The sequence below is a fragment of the Globicephala melas genome, chromosome 6 (genome assembly GCF_963455315.2).
Source record: "Globicephala melas chromosome 6, mGloMel1.2, whole genome shotgun sequence".
Taxonomy (NCBI): domain Eukaryota; kingdom Metazoa; phylum Chordata; class Mammalia; order Artiodactyla; family Delphinidae; genus Globicephala; species Globicephala melas.
In genome coordinates this window covers 47,785,641-47,803,337 of record NC_083319.1, presented here as the reverse complement: position 1 = coordinate 47,803,337, position 17,697 = coordinate 47,785,641, and the positions used below count along the sequence as shown (strand labels likewise).

Sequence of the window (17,697 nt, the reverse complement as noted above, 5' to 3'; positions counted from 1 at the left end):
GCTCAACCACTTTTCAACTTATTAAAAAGTCACTCAGTAGTATCTATCTCATACCCCTCTAATGCACATTCTACACTGTTGCCAAGTGATTTCATTTTTTTGTTTAAAATCTTTCAATAGGTCTTATATCCCTCTTGGATTAATCTAAACTCTTTAACATGTCATACATGATTCCCCCACCCTCTTCCCTTCTTGGCATCTATCCTTATTTCTGAGTACTTCCTTTTCCATTCATTCTACTGAGCATTTAGATAATCTTAGGTGCAACATTATTTTGTGTGTGCATATGCATGTATTAGGTCATGAAAGCAAAACTTCTTATGGATTTTAACAAATGAAAAATTGAAAGCAACTACCCTAGGGAATTCTATCAGAATGTCTTCCAAGCATAATTTTTAAAGGTCTTCCTCACTCCCATTAACTTAACCGCCCTAAATCTTCATTAATAAAAGTGACAGTGAGGTCTGTTAAAAAGCTGTGAATGAAATGTAAGCTTGCCAAACCAAGTTACCGAATGGCATTATTTTCTCGTTAATAGCTGATGTGTGGAGAATAATTTTTACTTTTTAGGGGTGGAGATGGCAAAGCTAAAGAGTGAAAAATTATAAGTACACCAAGCAGGATACTAATCAGAAACAAAAAATCTAGGCTACAGTTTGCTGATGGAATGTGGGGGGGGTTAGTTTATTACAGGAATTATTTCAACTGCTTTTAATTTTCAAAACACATTTAAGAATAATGTAAATTCAGAAGCCAAACAAATTTGTTGCACTAGATAAACTGATAATGTCTTCTACTTTTGTTCCTGGAGGCGTTTTCTTTTATTTCAGGTTTGTTGGGATTGGAATGGAGACTTGCCTACACCAAGTTAATGAGGTTATTTCAACCTCTCTTTCTTCTTCATCCTGACCTACATCAAGCATATACTTATTCTCTTAATCCTATTCTTTCACTGTGGCTACATTCTAAAAATAAATCTTAGTTAAATATGCTAAGACAGACATAATGAAAAGAATTTCTTTAGCAGTATGTATTTTTAAGGGTAAAGACCCCTATCTCTATTGCCATAAAAATAAAGTACAGAGTGCTACATGAAACTACATGGCAGGGGGCTGGGGCAGGGAGGGAAGGAGGTAGGGGCTTTTACTTGTTATCTCCTTTAATCTTAATAATACCTTTCTCAGGTTATCATCCCTTTACATATGAAGAAATCAAGGCTTCAGGTTAAGTCAATCAACTTGTCCAAGTTCACACAACTTATTAAATGGGAGAGCCAGGAACATAGGTTTAACTTGACTATATTCTGTCCACTCTTCCAAGATTATCCACATGGTTAATGCCCTCACTGCACATTGTGCTCATTCTCCCCTTCTCAAAAGGGAGACCTATTTAATAGGTCAAAACTTCCTCGTTTGATTTCCTCCTTACCATTCTCTACCTTTTCTTTAGAAGTTATTTATCGCTTTCTAACATATTAGATATTTATTGTGCATATTGTGTATGGTCCTCTGCTAGGTGGTAAGCTCTAGAAGGTTAGGGATCTTTGTTTATTTTGTTTACAGATGCACCCCTCAAACCTAGAAGAGTAACTGATAGTAGACACCGGCCCATTCTTCCTTTCCCACTTTTCATCTTTAACTGTACAAGGACTTGTTTAACCATTTTCACCTTTAATTCCTGGGAAAACAAAACAGGACCTACATCTGAGCCAAATTAACATTAAAATACTTGAATTTAGTCTGAAATTCTGTTAAAAAATTAGGATAATAAGTATCATTTTTAAAATTCTAGGCAGAATAAAAAGTGATGACAAGACACATAAAACAAACTGTAAAATGTGGAGATGCAAATGATGAAAGATTAGTACCTTAGAGTACCTGCTCACTTTCTGTGATGTTTTAGAGGCCGAATGTGAGACACAGATGAAAAAAGGAATCAGAGTACTCTAAAAGCAGTGGTTCCCAAACCTTTTATTAAAAAAGTCAAATTGGGGACTTCCCTGGCGGGCCAGTGATTAAGACTTTGCCTTTCAATGCAGAGCGTGTGTGTTCGATCCAAATTAAAAAAAAAAAATTGGAATGACAAAAGAGTTAACAAGTTTTAATTTTGCCACAAAGGGGTGTTACAAACTAAATATAATATACTATCACTATAATTTCACAAGCACACATTAACATAAAAATAATTTCAGTATAAAGGGTAGTCATTTTTACTGAGTAAATTTAGATTCACAAACACCTCATTTATAAAAATAGCTCCATGTGTATTTAAGATTTACATGTGAAAAAGTAAAACTTTTAAAACAAACTATAACAGAATCTTTATAATCTCAAGATAGAGAAGATTTCCTTTAAAGAGAAAAAGCATAATCATAGAAGAATTTGACATTAAAATTAAGAACATCTAGTTACCAAAAGATACCATACTTAAAGTGAAAAGGCATGCAAATGACTAGAAAATATCTGTAAAGCCTACCAAGCATTGCTATCCAGAATACATAAAAAGCATTTACAAATCAATAAAATAAACCCGTAGAAAAACAGAATAGGCAATTCATAGAAGGAACATGAATAGCCAAAAAATAAATGAAAGTGTTCTCAACAGTGTGATGAAACCTACAATGAAGTAACATTTCATACTCCTCATAATGTCAAAACTTAACAAGTCTAAAGTATCTGGAAGGTGAGAAAACAGACCCTTTAATCCACTACTGATACAAACACTCTGGAGAGAAAACTGGTAGTTATCAAATCAAGTTGAAGAAGCAGCTCCTACCCTGTGTTCTAGCAATCTACTACTAGATTTGTATCCCAGTGCAATCTTTCTCAATAATGGCTTTTTAGTTGTTGTAACGAATGGGGTACTACTGTATAGATACCAGGGACACGAGGCACACTTGGTGTGTAAAGATAATGCTGTGACACGTCCCATGACTTTTGAACATTCTGCTGGACAATCATTTAAGGGAACAGAAGGAAAAAATAAGGTCAAATATTAATAAATAGGATTTAACACAAAGTATATTTGTATTGTTTTAATATAGGTGAAGATTTTAAAGAATGCAACCCTTGTGTAAAGAGAGAAGACTGCACTTTTATTTTTGTTCCAACTTTACTGAAATTAGTTATTTCAGAAACTCCCTTATCAGTATCAGTGCCTCTGTTGGTATTTGAATGGCCAATTCAACACACCTGTTTAATCTGCTTTAGCAGCTGTCCTATTCATGGTGATCCTATCCGTGCAAAGTATCTACTACTACTATTTCTTCTAGCAGTGCTTCTTAGACTTTAAGGTACACTCAACTCACCTGGGAATCTTGTTAATATTCAGCACCTGAATCACTAGGGTAGGGCCTGAGGTTCTGATTTCTAACAAGCTCCCAGAATTCTAATGTTACTGGTCTACTATCACACTTGGTAGCAAGATTACAGTGTGGTTGAGCCTGAGCATCGACACAGTGCAATATATTACTTTGTTATAAATTACTTCTTTATTTTAGTCAGGGCATTACTTTATTTAAAATATGAATGTAAGTTTATTATTATGAATTTCATTTTAACAGTAATGAGGAAGTTGTAAAATATTACTTTAAAAATGGGATATAGGTTCAAGAACCACTACCCTAGAGGAAGCCTTGCACATGCACCTAAGTAAACATACACCGGAATATTCCCTACGCACTGTTTAATAAGCAAACAATTGGAAACAACTAAAATGACCAACAGAAACCTGATACAGTCACATAATGAAACACACACCATATGACAGTAAAAATAAACTAGAGCTACCTGAATAAACATAGATAAATCTTGGCATGATCAGTGAAGAAAGCAAGCTACAGATACAAAATTCATATTTAAATAGTCTTAAAACCAATCAAAGAAAAACCATATAGGGTTCATGGATATAAAGGAATGTAGTAAAGTATAAACGGAAGGATGCATGTTAGCAGTTGGGAGTGGGGAAAAGAGGGAATAGGATTTAAGAGGGGTACCAAGTACAGAGGAAGCTTTGTTTTGTAGTTTTAACTTTCCAACTGGGTAATGAGTGCATGAATATTCATTATATTGTATATTATCAATACTTACATTGCTATATTATTTCTCATTTCACCTCAGTTGGCGAAAACTGTTGGGCCTAGACAGATGTTTGGAAAACACTGCTCCAAAGCAAAGATTCAGGACTAGAAGTCAGAAGACCCAGATTCAAGTCTCAGTTCTGGTTCTTACAAATTGTGTAGCTTTAGGCAATTCAAATAACAAACTTCTCTAGGCTTTATTTCATCTGTAATAAAGTCATAAAGCATCATTTTTCCTCTCCAACTCACAAGGCTGGGTTTGAGAGCCATATTGCTATGTGAGAAATCTTTAACAGGATAGGAAAGGTAGGAGTAATTTTTGAGAATTAAGAGCAAAACCTTGTATATATTAGAAATAAAATCTATCAGTAAACAAACCAAGCAAGTCAATCTGTCACTCTATTTTCTTGTCATCACTGATTCTAAAGATATGACACCAAATTATATTTTCTTAACAATGGAGAAATTTTGAGTTTATCACTTCCTAAGTGATGGCATATGGATAGACAGTCTCCCTATTATAACTATGTTTCTTTATCGTAATTCTTCACCAAGGAACTGAAATTCATGATACCAAAACAAAATTGCATTAAAAAGTACTCTTATTAACTAAAACAATCAATGTCACATAACCAGAGGAACTGTTGGTTCTCACTGCCCTTTCTACACAGTGAGCAAATGCACATTTTATTAGTCCTATATTACAGATGGAGAAACTGACTCAGATGTGGGATAGCTTGCCTGGAGCTGTAGACCAATTCAGCGACAAAACTTGGAACAGACACTAACTGCCTAGTTCTTCTGTGTTCATTAAACTACCAAAAACATTACTTTGCCATAATGCTTTATGGCAATTCTGTATGTCACAGGAAATAGAAAATTCTTTGTCAGATGTCATGCACGTTTCAAAATGGGCAAAGATACTCAAGGAAACAAGCCACTTATCAACTACAGTACTGCACAGCAAGTGACAAGATTAAAACTGCCTAGGCGTGCTAAAACTCTAATCCTATCCTTGACAATTAACCTTATTAATTCTACAGCAGGAGAAAAGAGAGGTCAAAATATAGGTGAGGGTTTCCTCCTGGATCTCAAGTAATATAGCAATTATTGCACAACAGGGACCTTATTTCTTTTATAAGGTGAAACATGTCTATCTCCACTGCTCTTCTTTAAGTAAGCCTCCACCCCTACTCCCAACCAAAGAGTTGGGCACCCAAATTAGAACACTGGCAATTATGATAATTATCAAAATATTGGCTCTGATTAGATATTAGATAAATCACCCAAATGAGTTTATGCTATAAACGTATGAGACAAACTCTTCATAGAGAAAAGTTCATTTTATTTTAAGTCTTTTTGTTAATGTAAACAGATGAATGCTCTTACAACATGTACCTGACTTTTTACTCAGACTCATTACCTAATGACTAGTAGTTTTAAATGACGCGAGATTTCCAAACTTTTTATTTATTGAAGCCTTAAAAAGAATTCAATGAATTATCTTACGGATCAAGTACTGCATATTACAGAAAAGTTTTAAACATGAATACCTTTTTGTAAGCTAACAGCCAAAATTTAAAGGTCACCCTCCCTGTATTCCGTTACTCATCCTTCTGCTTAAGAAATCCACTTCACGCTGACTTAAATCTATGAGTCATTTAAAAAAGTTATATCCTGGCGTTGGCAGAAATCTCCACGGATCAAAGCTCTGAACATTTCTTTCTTTCTTTTTTTTTTTTTTGAATAAGAAGCCAGGGTTAAACTCTCTTCTTTACAAAAGCCCTTCACAACAGTACAATCTAACTTTTCGTTTCAGGGTTAAAAAAAATTCCAAAGAAAACTTCTAATTTTTCAATTCAAAAACAATTCCTGATGAGCCTACCCTAGAGTTCGAAAACAAGTAGAGTTCAACCATCGAGAGAAAACCACCCTACGGCGGCGGACCAGAATACACAAATCACCAAGCGCGGTGCACAAACGAGCTAAAGTCTAGGCTGGCACACACGAGGACATCCAGGAGACAGCCTTCAGGCGTCGCGACTCTCACAATGAGCCAGGGAGCGAAAAGTGAACCTGGACCCATCTTTCCGTCCACAGGGAGAATAGCAAAGGAATGAAATGAGGCCCTTCTTTGCAAGAAGGACCCAAGACCTTTGCCAGTCCGTCTGTCCGTCCTTCTCCCGCCCCCAGACTCCCGCAGCCTCACCGACTACGAAGACTTTCCTACCTCTCCCCTTCACCGAACCAACAGAGAATCTTCTCAAAAACCCAGACGCGATCGGGAGTGGCTTCTCCGCCTTTGCCGGCGCCGAGAGGCATCCCAGTCGCCAACAACAAAGACGCCTCCCGCTCCCCTCCCCCCGCCCGGCCCGGGCTCGTCCCTCCCGCGCTGCTGCTCCGGGCCTAGCGCCCCCTCCCCGAGCCCAGCCGCAGCGCCCCGACCCCCGGGGCCCCACGCACCTGCACCTGAGGGCCGCAGGCAAGGCGTCAGGCAGAAAGGGCCAGGAGAGAACCTCTGCCGCCGCGCTGTCCTCTACGAGGCGCGATCCGCGCTGCTGCCGCCGCCCGACTCTCCCGGCCTGCGGGCGGGCCCGGCCAAAGAGGGGGGACGAGGGCGGCAGCCCCCGGCGCCGGGACGAGCAAGAACGGCGGCGCCCGAGGGGGCCGGCTCGCGCTCCCGAGTCTCGCCTCGCGACGGCCCTGCTCCTCCACACGGGTTCGCGTTCTGCTGACTAACGGCCTCGGCGCGAGGCGCTGGAGCGGCCGCCTCCGCCGCCGCCGTCGGCTGCTGTTGGGCCTCACGTCCCGCGCGGCCGTGGTCGCTGCTGCCGCAGCCGCCGCCACCTCCCTTTCTGGCACTGCAGACACCACCCAGACCCAGTCAGGTCTTTCTTCTTTTTAATCCTCCTTTCTTTGCTCCCCTTCGGCCTGCCGGCAGCGGGGTTCGCTCTCGTGGCGGGAAGGAGGCTGGAAGGGAACCCAGGGGCTAGCAGAGAGCTCACTAAGCTAGGACTTGGTCACTGACTGAACGAAAGCGCCAAGGCTGACCCGGACTCCAGCCTGCGAGCGGGCCGGGGGTTGGACGGAGTCCAGTTTAGCCCGACTTCCACCAATCACAAGCCGCCCAGAGGAGTAGGGCGCCCGGAGAGGCCGAGCTGAGTCGGCAGGAGGCGGGGATTGCGGAAAAGAAGAGCCAATAGGAGCAAAGTTTTCCCTCCCCTTCACTTGGGCGGACTGCCACATTCGGACCAATGGGGGAATTCTCGCTTCGAAGAAAGTGGGATTTTTCGCCGGGTTTGAGAAAGAGGCTTCGCGGATGGGGAGGGGTAGAGATTGGGCTGAGTAAAAGACCCTTGCTGGAGCTGAAGGGCCGAAAGGTGTTCTTTGACCTCCGCGAGGAGTCACGTGGGATGCCGGAGGCGGAGGCAGAAATGCTGGTTAAGTTCCTTCCGGGTCGGAGACAGAAGCGTGAACTCCGTGGAGATAGTTCCTGGTACCCTAGGCTTGGGTGCATCTTCCTTGTTCCAGCTCGAGGTGGTTGTGGTTTCGGCGATGAGCTCCCAGAAGGGGAACGTGGCTCGTTCCAGGCCTCAGAGGCACCAGAATACGTTTAGCTTCAAAAATGACAAGTTTGATAAGAGTGTTCAGACCAAGGTAGGAGCCTGCCTATTACACTAAATCTGACTCCAGGGAGGAATGGTTCAGTGGAAGTGAGAAGAGTTGGCTCTCAGGAAGTGAGAGGAGTTGGCCAGGGCAAATGTGGACCGCAGCCCAGAGTTAGTTTTGGCTGCAGTGTAGCCTTTTCTTTGACCTGGATGTGTTGTCTCCTTGTAAATATATTTGGCGGTGAACATTTGACTAATTGTACTGAATGAACGGGACCCTCATCAAACCTAAAATGCAAAGGGAAAATTGAGTCGTTGAACGCTCCCATTTGGATTACATATTTGCAGTAGGAAAACGAGCATTATGACGCTAGTGTCTTTTTCAAATGTTGCACCAGGTTTATGCAGTCACTGTTTCTTTTTGGAAAATCCTAGGCCCATAGGTTTGTAGGGAGAATGTGAAAGCTCTTAAGCCCTCTTAGCCCCAGTGTCCACACCAACATAATGGGAATTTCTCTCTCGTTTGTAAGATTGTTTTGAGAATCAAATTATTTGATGAATGCAAAACTGCTTGTGTTGCTGTTTATATTTATTTAGCAGATTTATTTAAGCTGGAAGGAAATTCAGACTGTATAGATAGCCAGAGGTCTTGGGTTGTATACAGCTACTAATTTGCTGTTAAGTATTTCTCTCTCCTCACTTAGCTGTATGGAGGGGAGATAATTGAAGACAAGAGCAGCTTGGGGGCAGCCGCCATCATATCAGATAAACCTGACGTTAACGTAAACTGGAGCTCAAATTTTCTAGGTGTGTGGCTTAAGCAAGTTATTAAATATTTAATTTCTCTGAGTCTTACTTTGGTCTCAAATGAGAAACCCGCCTGTATTGTTGAGAGGTTAAATGATATATATAAATGATCTGGATCATTAGTGTCCAACAAGTGATAAATTTCCCAACATTGGCTACGCAAGAAAAGTAACTTTTTTTTTTTTTTTGGCTGCGTTGGGTCTTTGTTGCTGAGTGCGGGCTTTCTCTAGTTGCAGCGAGCCGGGCTACGCTTCGTTGCGGTGCGTGGGCTTCTCATTGCGGAGCACGGGCTGTAGGCGCGTGGGCTCAGTAGTTGTGGCTTGCGGGCTCTAGAGCGCAGGCTCAGTAGTTGTGGCGCATGGGCTTAGTTGCTCCGCGGCATGTGGGATCTTCCAGGTCTGACGATCGAACCCGTGTCCTCTGCATTGGCAGGCGGATTCTTAACCACTGCATCACCAGGGAAGTCCCAAAGTGACAGTTCATGGTAACCAGTGACTTCCTTTTTCTTTCCTTTCTGTCTTCACTATACAGATATATAATGAACATCTTTCATGTACAGGGGCCCATGTGCATGTGTATACAGTGTTCAAAAGAGTTGACTCTGCCTTCAAGGAACTTATGGTTTTCTGGGTCATGGGACAATAAGCACAGAGATATATAATTATAAATTATGATGAAGGGAATCACAGTTGAGTAAAGAAGAATAAGGAGGGATATTTTCAATTGGGCGCTCAGAGGACCTCTCCTTTCCCTTAATTAGGTTCAGATTCAGAAGGAAAACCTGGAGCAACGTTTGGGAAGACTTTCCCAAGTTTGTGCCTGTCATCAATAGGTAAACCAGAGTAAAAAAGCTGTGCTATTCCAAATAGATGTCTATCTTGCCCTGTATTCTTACTCTAAGTCTTTTCACAAGCATTTACTGCTGATTGTTTTTCATCAGGTGATAAAAAGCAGTTTTAATAAGTATTTAGCTACAGTGTCGCTTACTGTGCTTGTTGTCCTTTTAAGTACAGGACTTCTTGAACTTGTACTTCTTGTTCTAGTACTTCGTCCTAGACTTCCTGTACTTTTCATCGTGTATTTTCTGGTGTTATCTAACAACCATGTCATTATGGTCTGAAATGTTTTCAGGAGTCTCAAGTTCAGTTCCTGAGTTTCATTTTGTTTATCACTGTTATCATTAATTCCTTTGTCTCTTTTAAATAGTGAGGAAGTCTCATTCGTCCATTGGTAGAACCACCAGGTGCTTTGTTATTGGAGGTTCTAACAAAAACAGCAAGAAATATTTTACTGAGCAAGATCATTAGGTTGATTGTTCATCTGTCTGATGGAGGACTAATAATTGGCTGCATTCATGGCAAATTCTTGAACCATCTATGTGTAGCTGTCTAAAGCCAAGATTTTGTCAGAAGCATCTGACCCTGTCTTCATTCCTGTGCTTTATACCAGAAAGATGTTTTATTCAGCAACATCTAATAAAGGAGTGGTAAGATGTGCATGATTCTCTGTAACTCTCCTTGAAGGATTGTAGTAACAATTGACTACTTGTACCTCATTATTTTGACATAGTCTTACATGATGGTTCTCCGTCTCCTCGTCTGCCAAGCAGTTTGTCAGGACTGAAAGTAGAAGTTGGATAATGACAGCTGTTTTATTGGAAAGTTTATCTAAGTAAAGCACCCACTCCCAAAAAGACACAGGTGATAACTGTCTTCATATACTTGAATATATTCCAGAAGAGGAGAGAAGCTTCGCATTCCAAATGGCCAAACTTGAACCAACGGGTCAAAGTAAAAGAGATAGGTTTCAGCTCAACATAAGGGAATTGTCTTAATAGTGAGGAGCATGCACTAGAATTTTGTAACCTCCCTGTCACTGGGGTTATTAAAAGAAGCCTCTATGGCCATTGGCCTGCAGTGCCCTCTCATGACTTGCAGAGGTGAGGTGGAGAGGGGAGTAGGTTTAAATCTCTTCTAGTCATTTGGTACTAAAATATTGATTGTATCAAGCTTGTGTCCCCTATTGGAAAGGCAATAATGTGTAGTGGAAGGAACACTGGACCAAGAAAAAGCCACATTTTAGCCCCAGTTCTGTTGGTTTTTTTTGCTTTGTGGAAGCATAAAGCATATGATAATTTATGTGGACTTGCAGTTGCTCAAAGCTTAAAAAATTAATTAGAAAAGAAATACATGTTTGTTGAAGAATATTGAAACAACAGAGAAATGTATAAAGTGTAAAAGTGAAAGTACCTTTTTCCAGGCCTGTTCCTCTTCAGATGTAGTCACTGTTAAGTTAGATGTGTGTTTTTAGACATCTATGCACAATATAGTACATATGAAATAAAATGCATTTTCCCTTTCTCATTTAGAAAATTGAGTATGTCAGAACATAGAGATTAAGCTCATTCTTTTTAATGGGTGTATAATATTCTATAATATATATGTAGAGTAGCTTATTTAATTACTTTCCTATTAATAAACATTTGAGTTGTTTTCAATTTTTCACTATGACAAATAAAGTTGCAGTGAATTCTTGTATTCACATATTTGTTCCATATCAGTTATTTGGTACCAGACATTGTGGTAGATACTAGGGGTATAAGGTTGAGCATAATATACAGCCATGCCTTTAATTGAAGCTTATAGTTTGGTGGGCAAGGTGACAGGCATTAATCAAATAATCTTTTTGAGTATGTTAATACAAATGGCAGTAAGAGCTAGGAAGGAAAAGTCTAAGGGAACCTTGAGAGTATCTAGCAGGAAGTCTTGAGTAAGTTTGGAGGGTTTAAGAAGGCTTCCCTGAGGTCTGAAAGATGGATAGCATTTAACTAAATGAAATGGGAAGAGCATATATTATCTTCTTAAGGATGCTGTTTGTTTCATATGTGTAGTCAGCATTGTTTTTACTAGCATGTCTGAAAGTGTTAGAGCCACAGGATCACATGATTTTGTTAGGGCAGAAGTCAATTTCGTGGTCAATACTAGATCTCACTTTTAGGGGGTCATAGTGTACATTAGCATAAAACACTTAGATGTTTTGCAGTTTAAAAAAAAATTATTTAGCCAAAACTTCCCTGGCTGTAGACTTTGGTTTACATAATACCAGTTAAATGTGAATTAATTTTGGGGGGAACACACTCATTTTGGGCAACTCTTGTTACTACCTTGAAATGGAAAAGGAAAAGGAAAATCTGAGGTTATACTCTCTAAATAGTTTTGGAAATAAAGTTTTGTTAATAATAGCTAATGCTATGTACTTAAGTATGTTAGCATCTGTGAATACTTGATATGTATTATCTAATTTGATCTTCAAAAATAACCCTAAGACAGGTGCTACCGTTATCCCATTTTGCATCTTGGGAAATTAGGACTCAGAGGTGAATGATGTGCCCAAAGTTATATTAATAGCATGTGGCTGGCTATGCATTGATTACGTGTAGCCTGTGCTGGGAGACCTTAAAGAACGGGTAAATTAAAAGTTCCTTTTTGTGTCTGTGTGTTGGTTGTTGTTTTTGAATACTGTGTTTTTGTCTATAATAGAAGCAATGTGATACCAGATTAGGGTTGGAACAGAGATGAGCTTTATTGACACTACCCCTAAACACTACCTGTTTGAAATGTTCGGGGGAAAGAGTCTATTCTCATAAAGTGTGGCCCCCTGGAGTGTCACATATCACAGATACGGGCTGGTTGGAGCAGGTCCCATCTAATCAGCCAGGGCTCTGGAGCAGGGGTGGGGCTCCTCACTCATTTTGTGTGAAAGCCGATGCTAATTCCTTCAAGACCCTCAGCTCCTAGTTTAGGCAGAAAGCTGTCTTAAGTTTAAGGTGATATGATTACATTTATACAGCAGAACAGGATTCTGTGTTTACAAGTACCTTTATTCACAATAGCCAAAAAAACAAAACAAAACAAAAAACAAACAAAACCCCCCACAAATATCCTTCAACAGAGAATAGATAAACAGATTGTGTCAATCATATAATGAAATACTCTGCTATTTAAAAAAAAAGCTACTGATACATGCAAGCATGTAGGTAAATCTCAAAAATATCGTGTGGAAGGAAAGAAGTCAGGTGTTTCTCACATCTATAGAAATCTGAACAGTAGTTGCCTTGGGTGGTGGGGGAATTGACTGGAAGGGGTTCAGGACAACTTTCTGGAGTGACGGAAACATGAAGGTCACAAGCATTTATTGAAACTCATTGAATTGAGCATTTAAGGTCTGTGCATGACACTGATATAAATTTTACCTCAATTATAAACAGATATGACCGCAGAATGACTGATTAACTACTCAGATGTCATGAAGTTCTGTTTTTGTTGTTTGCTTTTTGTTTGGGGAAGTTGTAGGAATACTACCTATTATCAGTATGTTTTAAAAAGAAAACTATTTTTTTAACTTCTCCAGAAAGAAAACAAATGACAGGTTGACATTCTGTCATATTGAATATGTTAGCTAACCATAAGTCAAATTAATTCTACTAGTTGTCTTCTAATATTTTCCCATTTTTTAAGCTTTTATCTACAAACTCCAGTCATGACCCTTAAGTTAAATATTGTCTCTCTGTAAGAGAAATACAGATGGTCGTTACAAAGTGGATCTTGGGAACTCCTTGGTGGTCCAGCGGTTAGGACTCTGTGCTTTCACCGCTGAGGGCGTGGGTTCGATCCCTGGTTAGGGAACTAAGATACCACAAGCCATGTGGTGTGGCAAAAAATAAAAAATAAACAAAAAACAAAGTGGATCTTGTTCATAAGATTATTGAGCCTGGGGCTTCCCTGGTGGCGCAGTGGTTGAGAGTCTACCTGCCGATGCAGGGGACACGGGTTCGTGCCCCGGTCCGGGAAGATCCCACGTGCCGCGGAGCGGCTGGGCCCGTGAGCCATGGCCGCTGAGCCCGCGCGTCCGGAGCCTGTGCTCCGCAACGGGAGAGGCCACAACAGTGAGAGGCCCACGTACAACAACAACAACAACAAAAAAAAGATTACTGAGCTTGGATCTTACTTTTCCTAGATTGACTCCAGGATAGAGTCATAATAATTTAGTTGGCCATGATGCCTGACACTGTAAGATGAATGAATAAAACCTTGCTATGGAAAAGATACTATTGGTAAGGCTCATTTTTTTCAGGTAGCTTGGAATCAAGTCATATGGGATCTTTGTCCTATCTCCTCGAGCCCAAAGATGTTGTAATTTAGGAAATGGTCTCAGATTGGTTTGTGTTATCTCTGATGTGAGTAATTTTGGTATGAGTTATGAAGTGCCAGTCATGGGAATAAGTGTTATTTCTTAATCAATGGATTTCAACAATTAAGGTTTAAATGAGTGAGTAGCCATTAAACAAATCTGCAGCTGGGCAGAAATAGATTCCACTGTAGTTTCAAGGTAACCATCTTTGGCATTCTGGAGATCACCTGGGACCCCCTTTGATCTTTCTTCCAGATTGGGAAGTGCTCTTTGATATATTTCACCAAGGCTGTCTATTACATGGATTGAAATTAAATGTATCCTCCCCCCAATTGACTTCTTATTAAATTCAACATACTTTTTCAATTGACAAGGTGATTTAATCTATGGTGTGCGGGGCATTATGATACATAAAAGTATTGTACTAAATAAAAGTCATAGTGCTAGTGAATATTCACTACTTTGAATGTTTTGAAGTATAGTATTCCCTGTCTTTTACACAAAATAATCTCATCCATGTTTTGGGATATTTCATTATACCTACATTCCCAAGGTGCTTCCACTTGAAGCCAATAAATTGATTTTGCATGTTTCTTATTTTTGATGCCTGCTACAGTTGGTTTTTTCTACATCAACCGTATGTTGTAGACATTTCATTTTATGTACAATGAATGACAACTGAAATTAATTTGTCTTGATTTGGTCTATGTGTTAAGGAATACTACCATACTCACTGTTGGATTATAAAATTTTATAATTACATTGTCAACACTTGTTTCTACATAAAGTTAAATACTACCCTGTTAGAAATAAAGTATTCTCAGAATTCTTCATCTAGGTAAATTAGTTCACCTGAGAGAGAGAAAGTCGTAATGTATATTAACTCTTCCCCAAATGGGTTATTTTCCGTTTGGAGAAACACTGTGTAGTACGGAGTGGCGCAGTTGGACAAGGAACCTCAGGGATGACAGTTACAGACTGCTGCGGCATTTGTTATTTTAAGCTATAGGACTCTCCACACCTGCACAAGTGTTTTTGTGAGGTCACAGGCAGGTGTACAGAGAATTGTGTTTGTCCTCAGAGCAACCCTGCTGCCCGCTCACTCCAGCCTAATTGTTATTGAACTTTTTCTCACCATTGACTTTTGTGAAAGGAAGAAATGAAATGAGAAAGGGGATAAACGGATAGCTAACATGCCTAAGATTCCTTTCTGAGATTTTCCTTATCACTCCAGGCCAAATAGCACTTAAATATACTGAATGAATTGAATAAACATTCCTCTTCTGAACTTGTCTATGTATGCAAGGCCCTCTACATGCAGGTGATTATCATTAGGATTCTTTAGTTGCTAACTTAAGCAAAAAGGGAATTTATTGGAAAGATACTGAACTGCTGTCATGAAGCTTAGAAAAGGTGTTTGTTAATTTGTTTCGGTTGCATTTTTAGTGTCGAGGATTCCCAAGTTGGCCATTTTTGCTGGGAAATTTTATACTCATTTGCTTTATGTAGATCCTAACTTGATACAATCCTTGAACTTTTCAATGTCCCCTTCCCCTAACCCTTCCAATTTGCCTCCTGGAACTGATAGTTTACTATCATCAAACAGACATAGTGTTGAAAATAAAATTTCGTTCACTTTCTTGCCCTGACTATTCCTGGGAACTCTTGTTTCCCTATAGTCTTTAAGTAATGATGTTTTTTTCACCCCACATCTTCAACCCCTCATTTAGAACCCTTTCTCCCATTTGTTGCTTTAGTCCATTTTTTCCTTGCTCAGAACCCCAGCTCTTCTGAAATGCATGCCATCAGACTATTTTCCCCTCCAGATCCATCCTTACCTCCTCGTTAGTACCCGGCTCACTGCTTTTCCACAGTTTTCCTGTCATTAGACTTAGTGATTGCTACAGCCACATGGATATCAAACATCTGATCTCACAGCTTTTAGATCCCCCCACCTCAGAAATCTATTCCCATGGTCAAATGTTAAACCTCATTGCTGGTAACTGCTCCTCTTATAAACTTAAAACAAGCAAACAAACAAAAAGAACAACAAAAAAACCCACTGTCTACTTACCTGGTTTCCTTATTCCTCAAATAATTTTTTTTAACTCCACTGGGTGCTCATGTACATTAAGTTTTCCACTTTCCACTGCACCTCATTCATGTCCTTTTTTCCCTCATCTAGCTTGGAGACCATGTTCTATCAGCACAACTGCTCTTTTGCATGTACTTCAAATCCCTTATCCTTCTTTCCTTCTGTGGTACTTACCTGACAGAATCCTAACCTTGCTTAGATCCAGCTTTCTATCCACCATCATATCTACCAAACTACCTGCATCTGTACCCATTGTAAGGTCGGATCTTAACAAACGGCACCGCGAAACAGGAAAGCTTCAAGTGAGCTTTATTAGGGAGCGCTCCCGGGCGAGGTTCACTGGTCCGAGAGAAAGGGGCCAGAGAAGTCGCACCCGGGCGAGGGTTGGGCAAGATTTTATAGGGGAAGAAGGGAAAGGGGTGTGGTGAATCTGGGAGGGCGCAGCGTATTCCTTATTTGGTGGTCTTTTCGGGTATCCTAGGGGACCGTTAGTCCCGCCCCTCGAAAGGCGGGAAGGCTGGGCCGGGTGCAAAGTCCCCAGGTCAGTTCCTGGAACTGGGTGGTCCGGAATGTCTCCAGGGCAGTTTCTGGAACTGGGTGGTCCGGAGAATTTCGGTCTGATGAAACCTGTGAATCTGATTGTGTTCCCCTGCCTCGGGCCAGTTGGCCTTACACCCATACACTCTCCTTCCTGTTACAGTGGATGAAGTGCCTGTCTCTGCATAAGACTGGTCCCTTTCCTTGCACCCTAGAGCTCATTTCTTCTTGCCTACCTTAGGACTTAAAGGCTTAAGAATTCTCATTTGTCCATGTTCTGTTGCATCATCAATCTTTCCATCTGTAATGGGTTATTTCAATTAAAAAAAAAATCCTCCTTAGATAAAACCCATGTTCTTTTCTGGCCCCACCCTACTTCTTTCTTCTTTATAAGAAAAGCTCCTGGATCTCCCATTTCTTTACCTCCCATTTTGTTCTATCCCTATTTAAATAATTTTTGTACATACCATTCCACTAAAAGCACCCTTGTCAAGGTCATCGATCTCTGTGTTGCCAAATCTTTGTTAATGCTCAGTACTCATCTCACTCAGTTGATCAGCAGCATTTGCCTCTCCAGCACTGTCTTGAAATAATTTTTTTCATTCAGCTCAGTCCATGACTTTACCATCTTTATGCTGATACCTTCCAAATCTGGAACTCCAGGCCAACCTCTCTCCTAAGCTGCAAAGTTGTATATTTAACTACCTACTTGACCTCTATTCTTAAATATCAAAAAGGTTTCTTAAGCTTAACATGGCAAAGAAAGAACTCTTAATTTTTCTCTTTCAAACCTTTTCCTCCTCCTGTGCTTCCCAACTCTGTAAACAACTCCACTATTTACCCAGTTCCTCAAACCAAAATGTAGGAATTACCCTTGATTCTTGGCCTTTTCTCACATTCTGTGTTTCAGTTTGTCAGCAAGACTGTCAACTGTTAAATTATCTTAATTTTCATAACCTCATTATTTTGGTAGTCGGCTTTTTGTTAGAAGACTATGGTTGACTGAGACCTTTTTACCAAAAAGGATAGTCGAATAGGTTGATCTCAAGCTGTGAATTAGAATTCCAAAACTGTCAATTTAGGCCATCATTCCTATACATAGATGTGGTCTGTTTTGTTTTGGTTTTGATCCAGTTACTTTGAAGAATAAAAATATTTTGAAGTGCATCCATTGGGTAGGAAAAATTTTTTTTATCAGTTTTTGTCAGATTTCAGATTTGGATTTTTGGCCACAGATATCAAGCTCTTATTCAAGACAGTGGCAGCATGGTGTGGTAGAAAGACATTGATCTTGGAGTGAAAAGATTTAGGTCAAATTCTCTAGTATGTACTGGCTCTGTGATCTTAGATAAATTTCTTAACTAGTCAAGATCTTAGTGGGT

The 17,697-nt window shown here is 40.1% G+C and overlaps 2 protein-coding genes across 4 annotated transcripts in view; one reads left to right on the top strand and one right to left on the bottom strand.

Moving 5' to 3' along the window:
- The window catches only part of ABHD17B (abhydrolase domain containing 17B, depalmitoylase), a 37,923-nt gene extending 30,755 nt beyond the window's left edge, over positions 1-7,168 (bottom strand). Inside the window, exon 1 of one of the 2 annotated variants that reach the window (XM_030877009.3) lies at positions 6,542-7,168. The gene's annotated coding sequence lies outside the window, so the exon portion shown is untranslated. Of the gene's footprint in view, positions 1-6,308; positions 6,391-6,541 lie in introns of those variants that run through there. The other variant, XM_060300847.2, reaches the window with a different exon arrangement.
- Positions 7,169-7,344: 176 nt separating this feature from the next.
- The window catches only part of C6H9orf85 (chromosome 6 C9orf85 homolog), a 64,502-nt gene continuing 54,149 nt past the window's right edge, over positions 7,345-17,697 (top strand). Inside the window, exon 1 of one of the 2 annotated variants that reach the window (XM_060300846.2) lies at positions 7,345-7,735. In XM_060300846.2, the coding sequence (XP_060156829.1) occupies positions 7,634-7,735 (102 nt within the window). In that variant the 5' untranslated portion in view covers positions 7,345-7,633. The remainder of the gene's footprint in view (positions 7,736-17,697) is intronic. The other variant, XM_030877011.3, reaches the window with a different exon arrangement.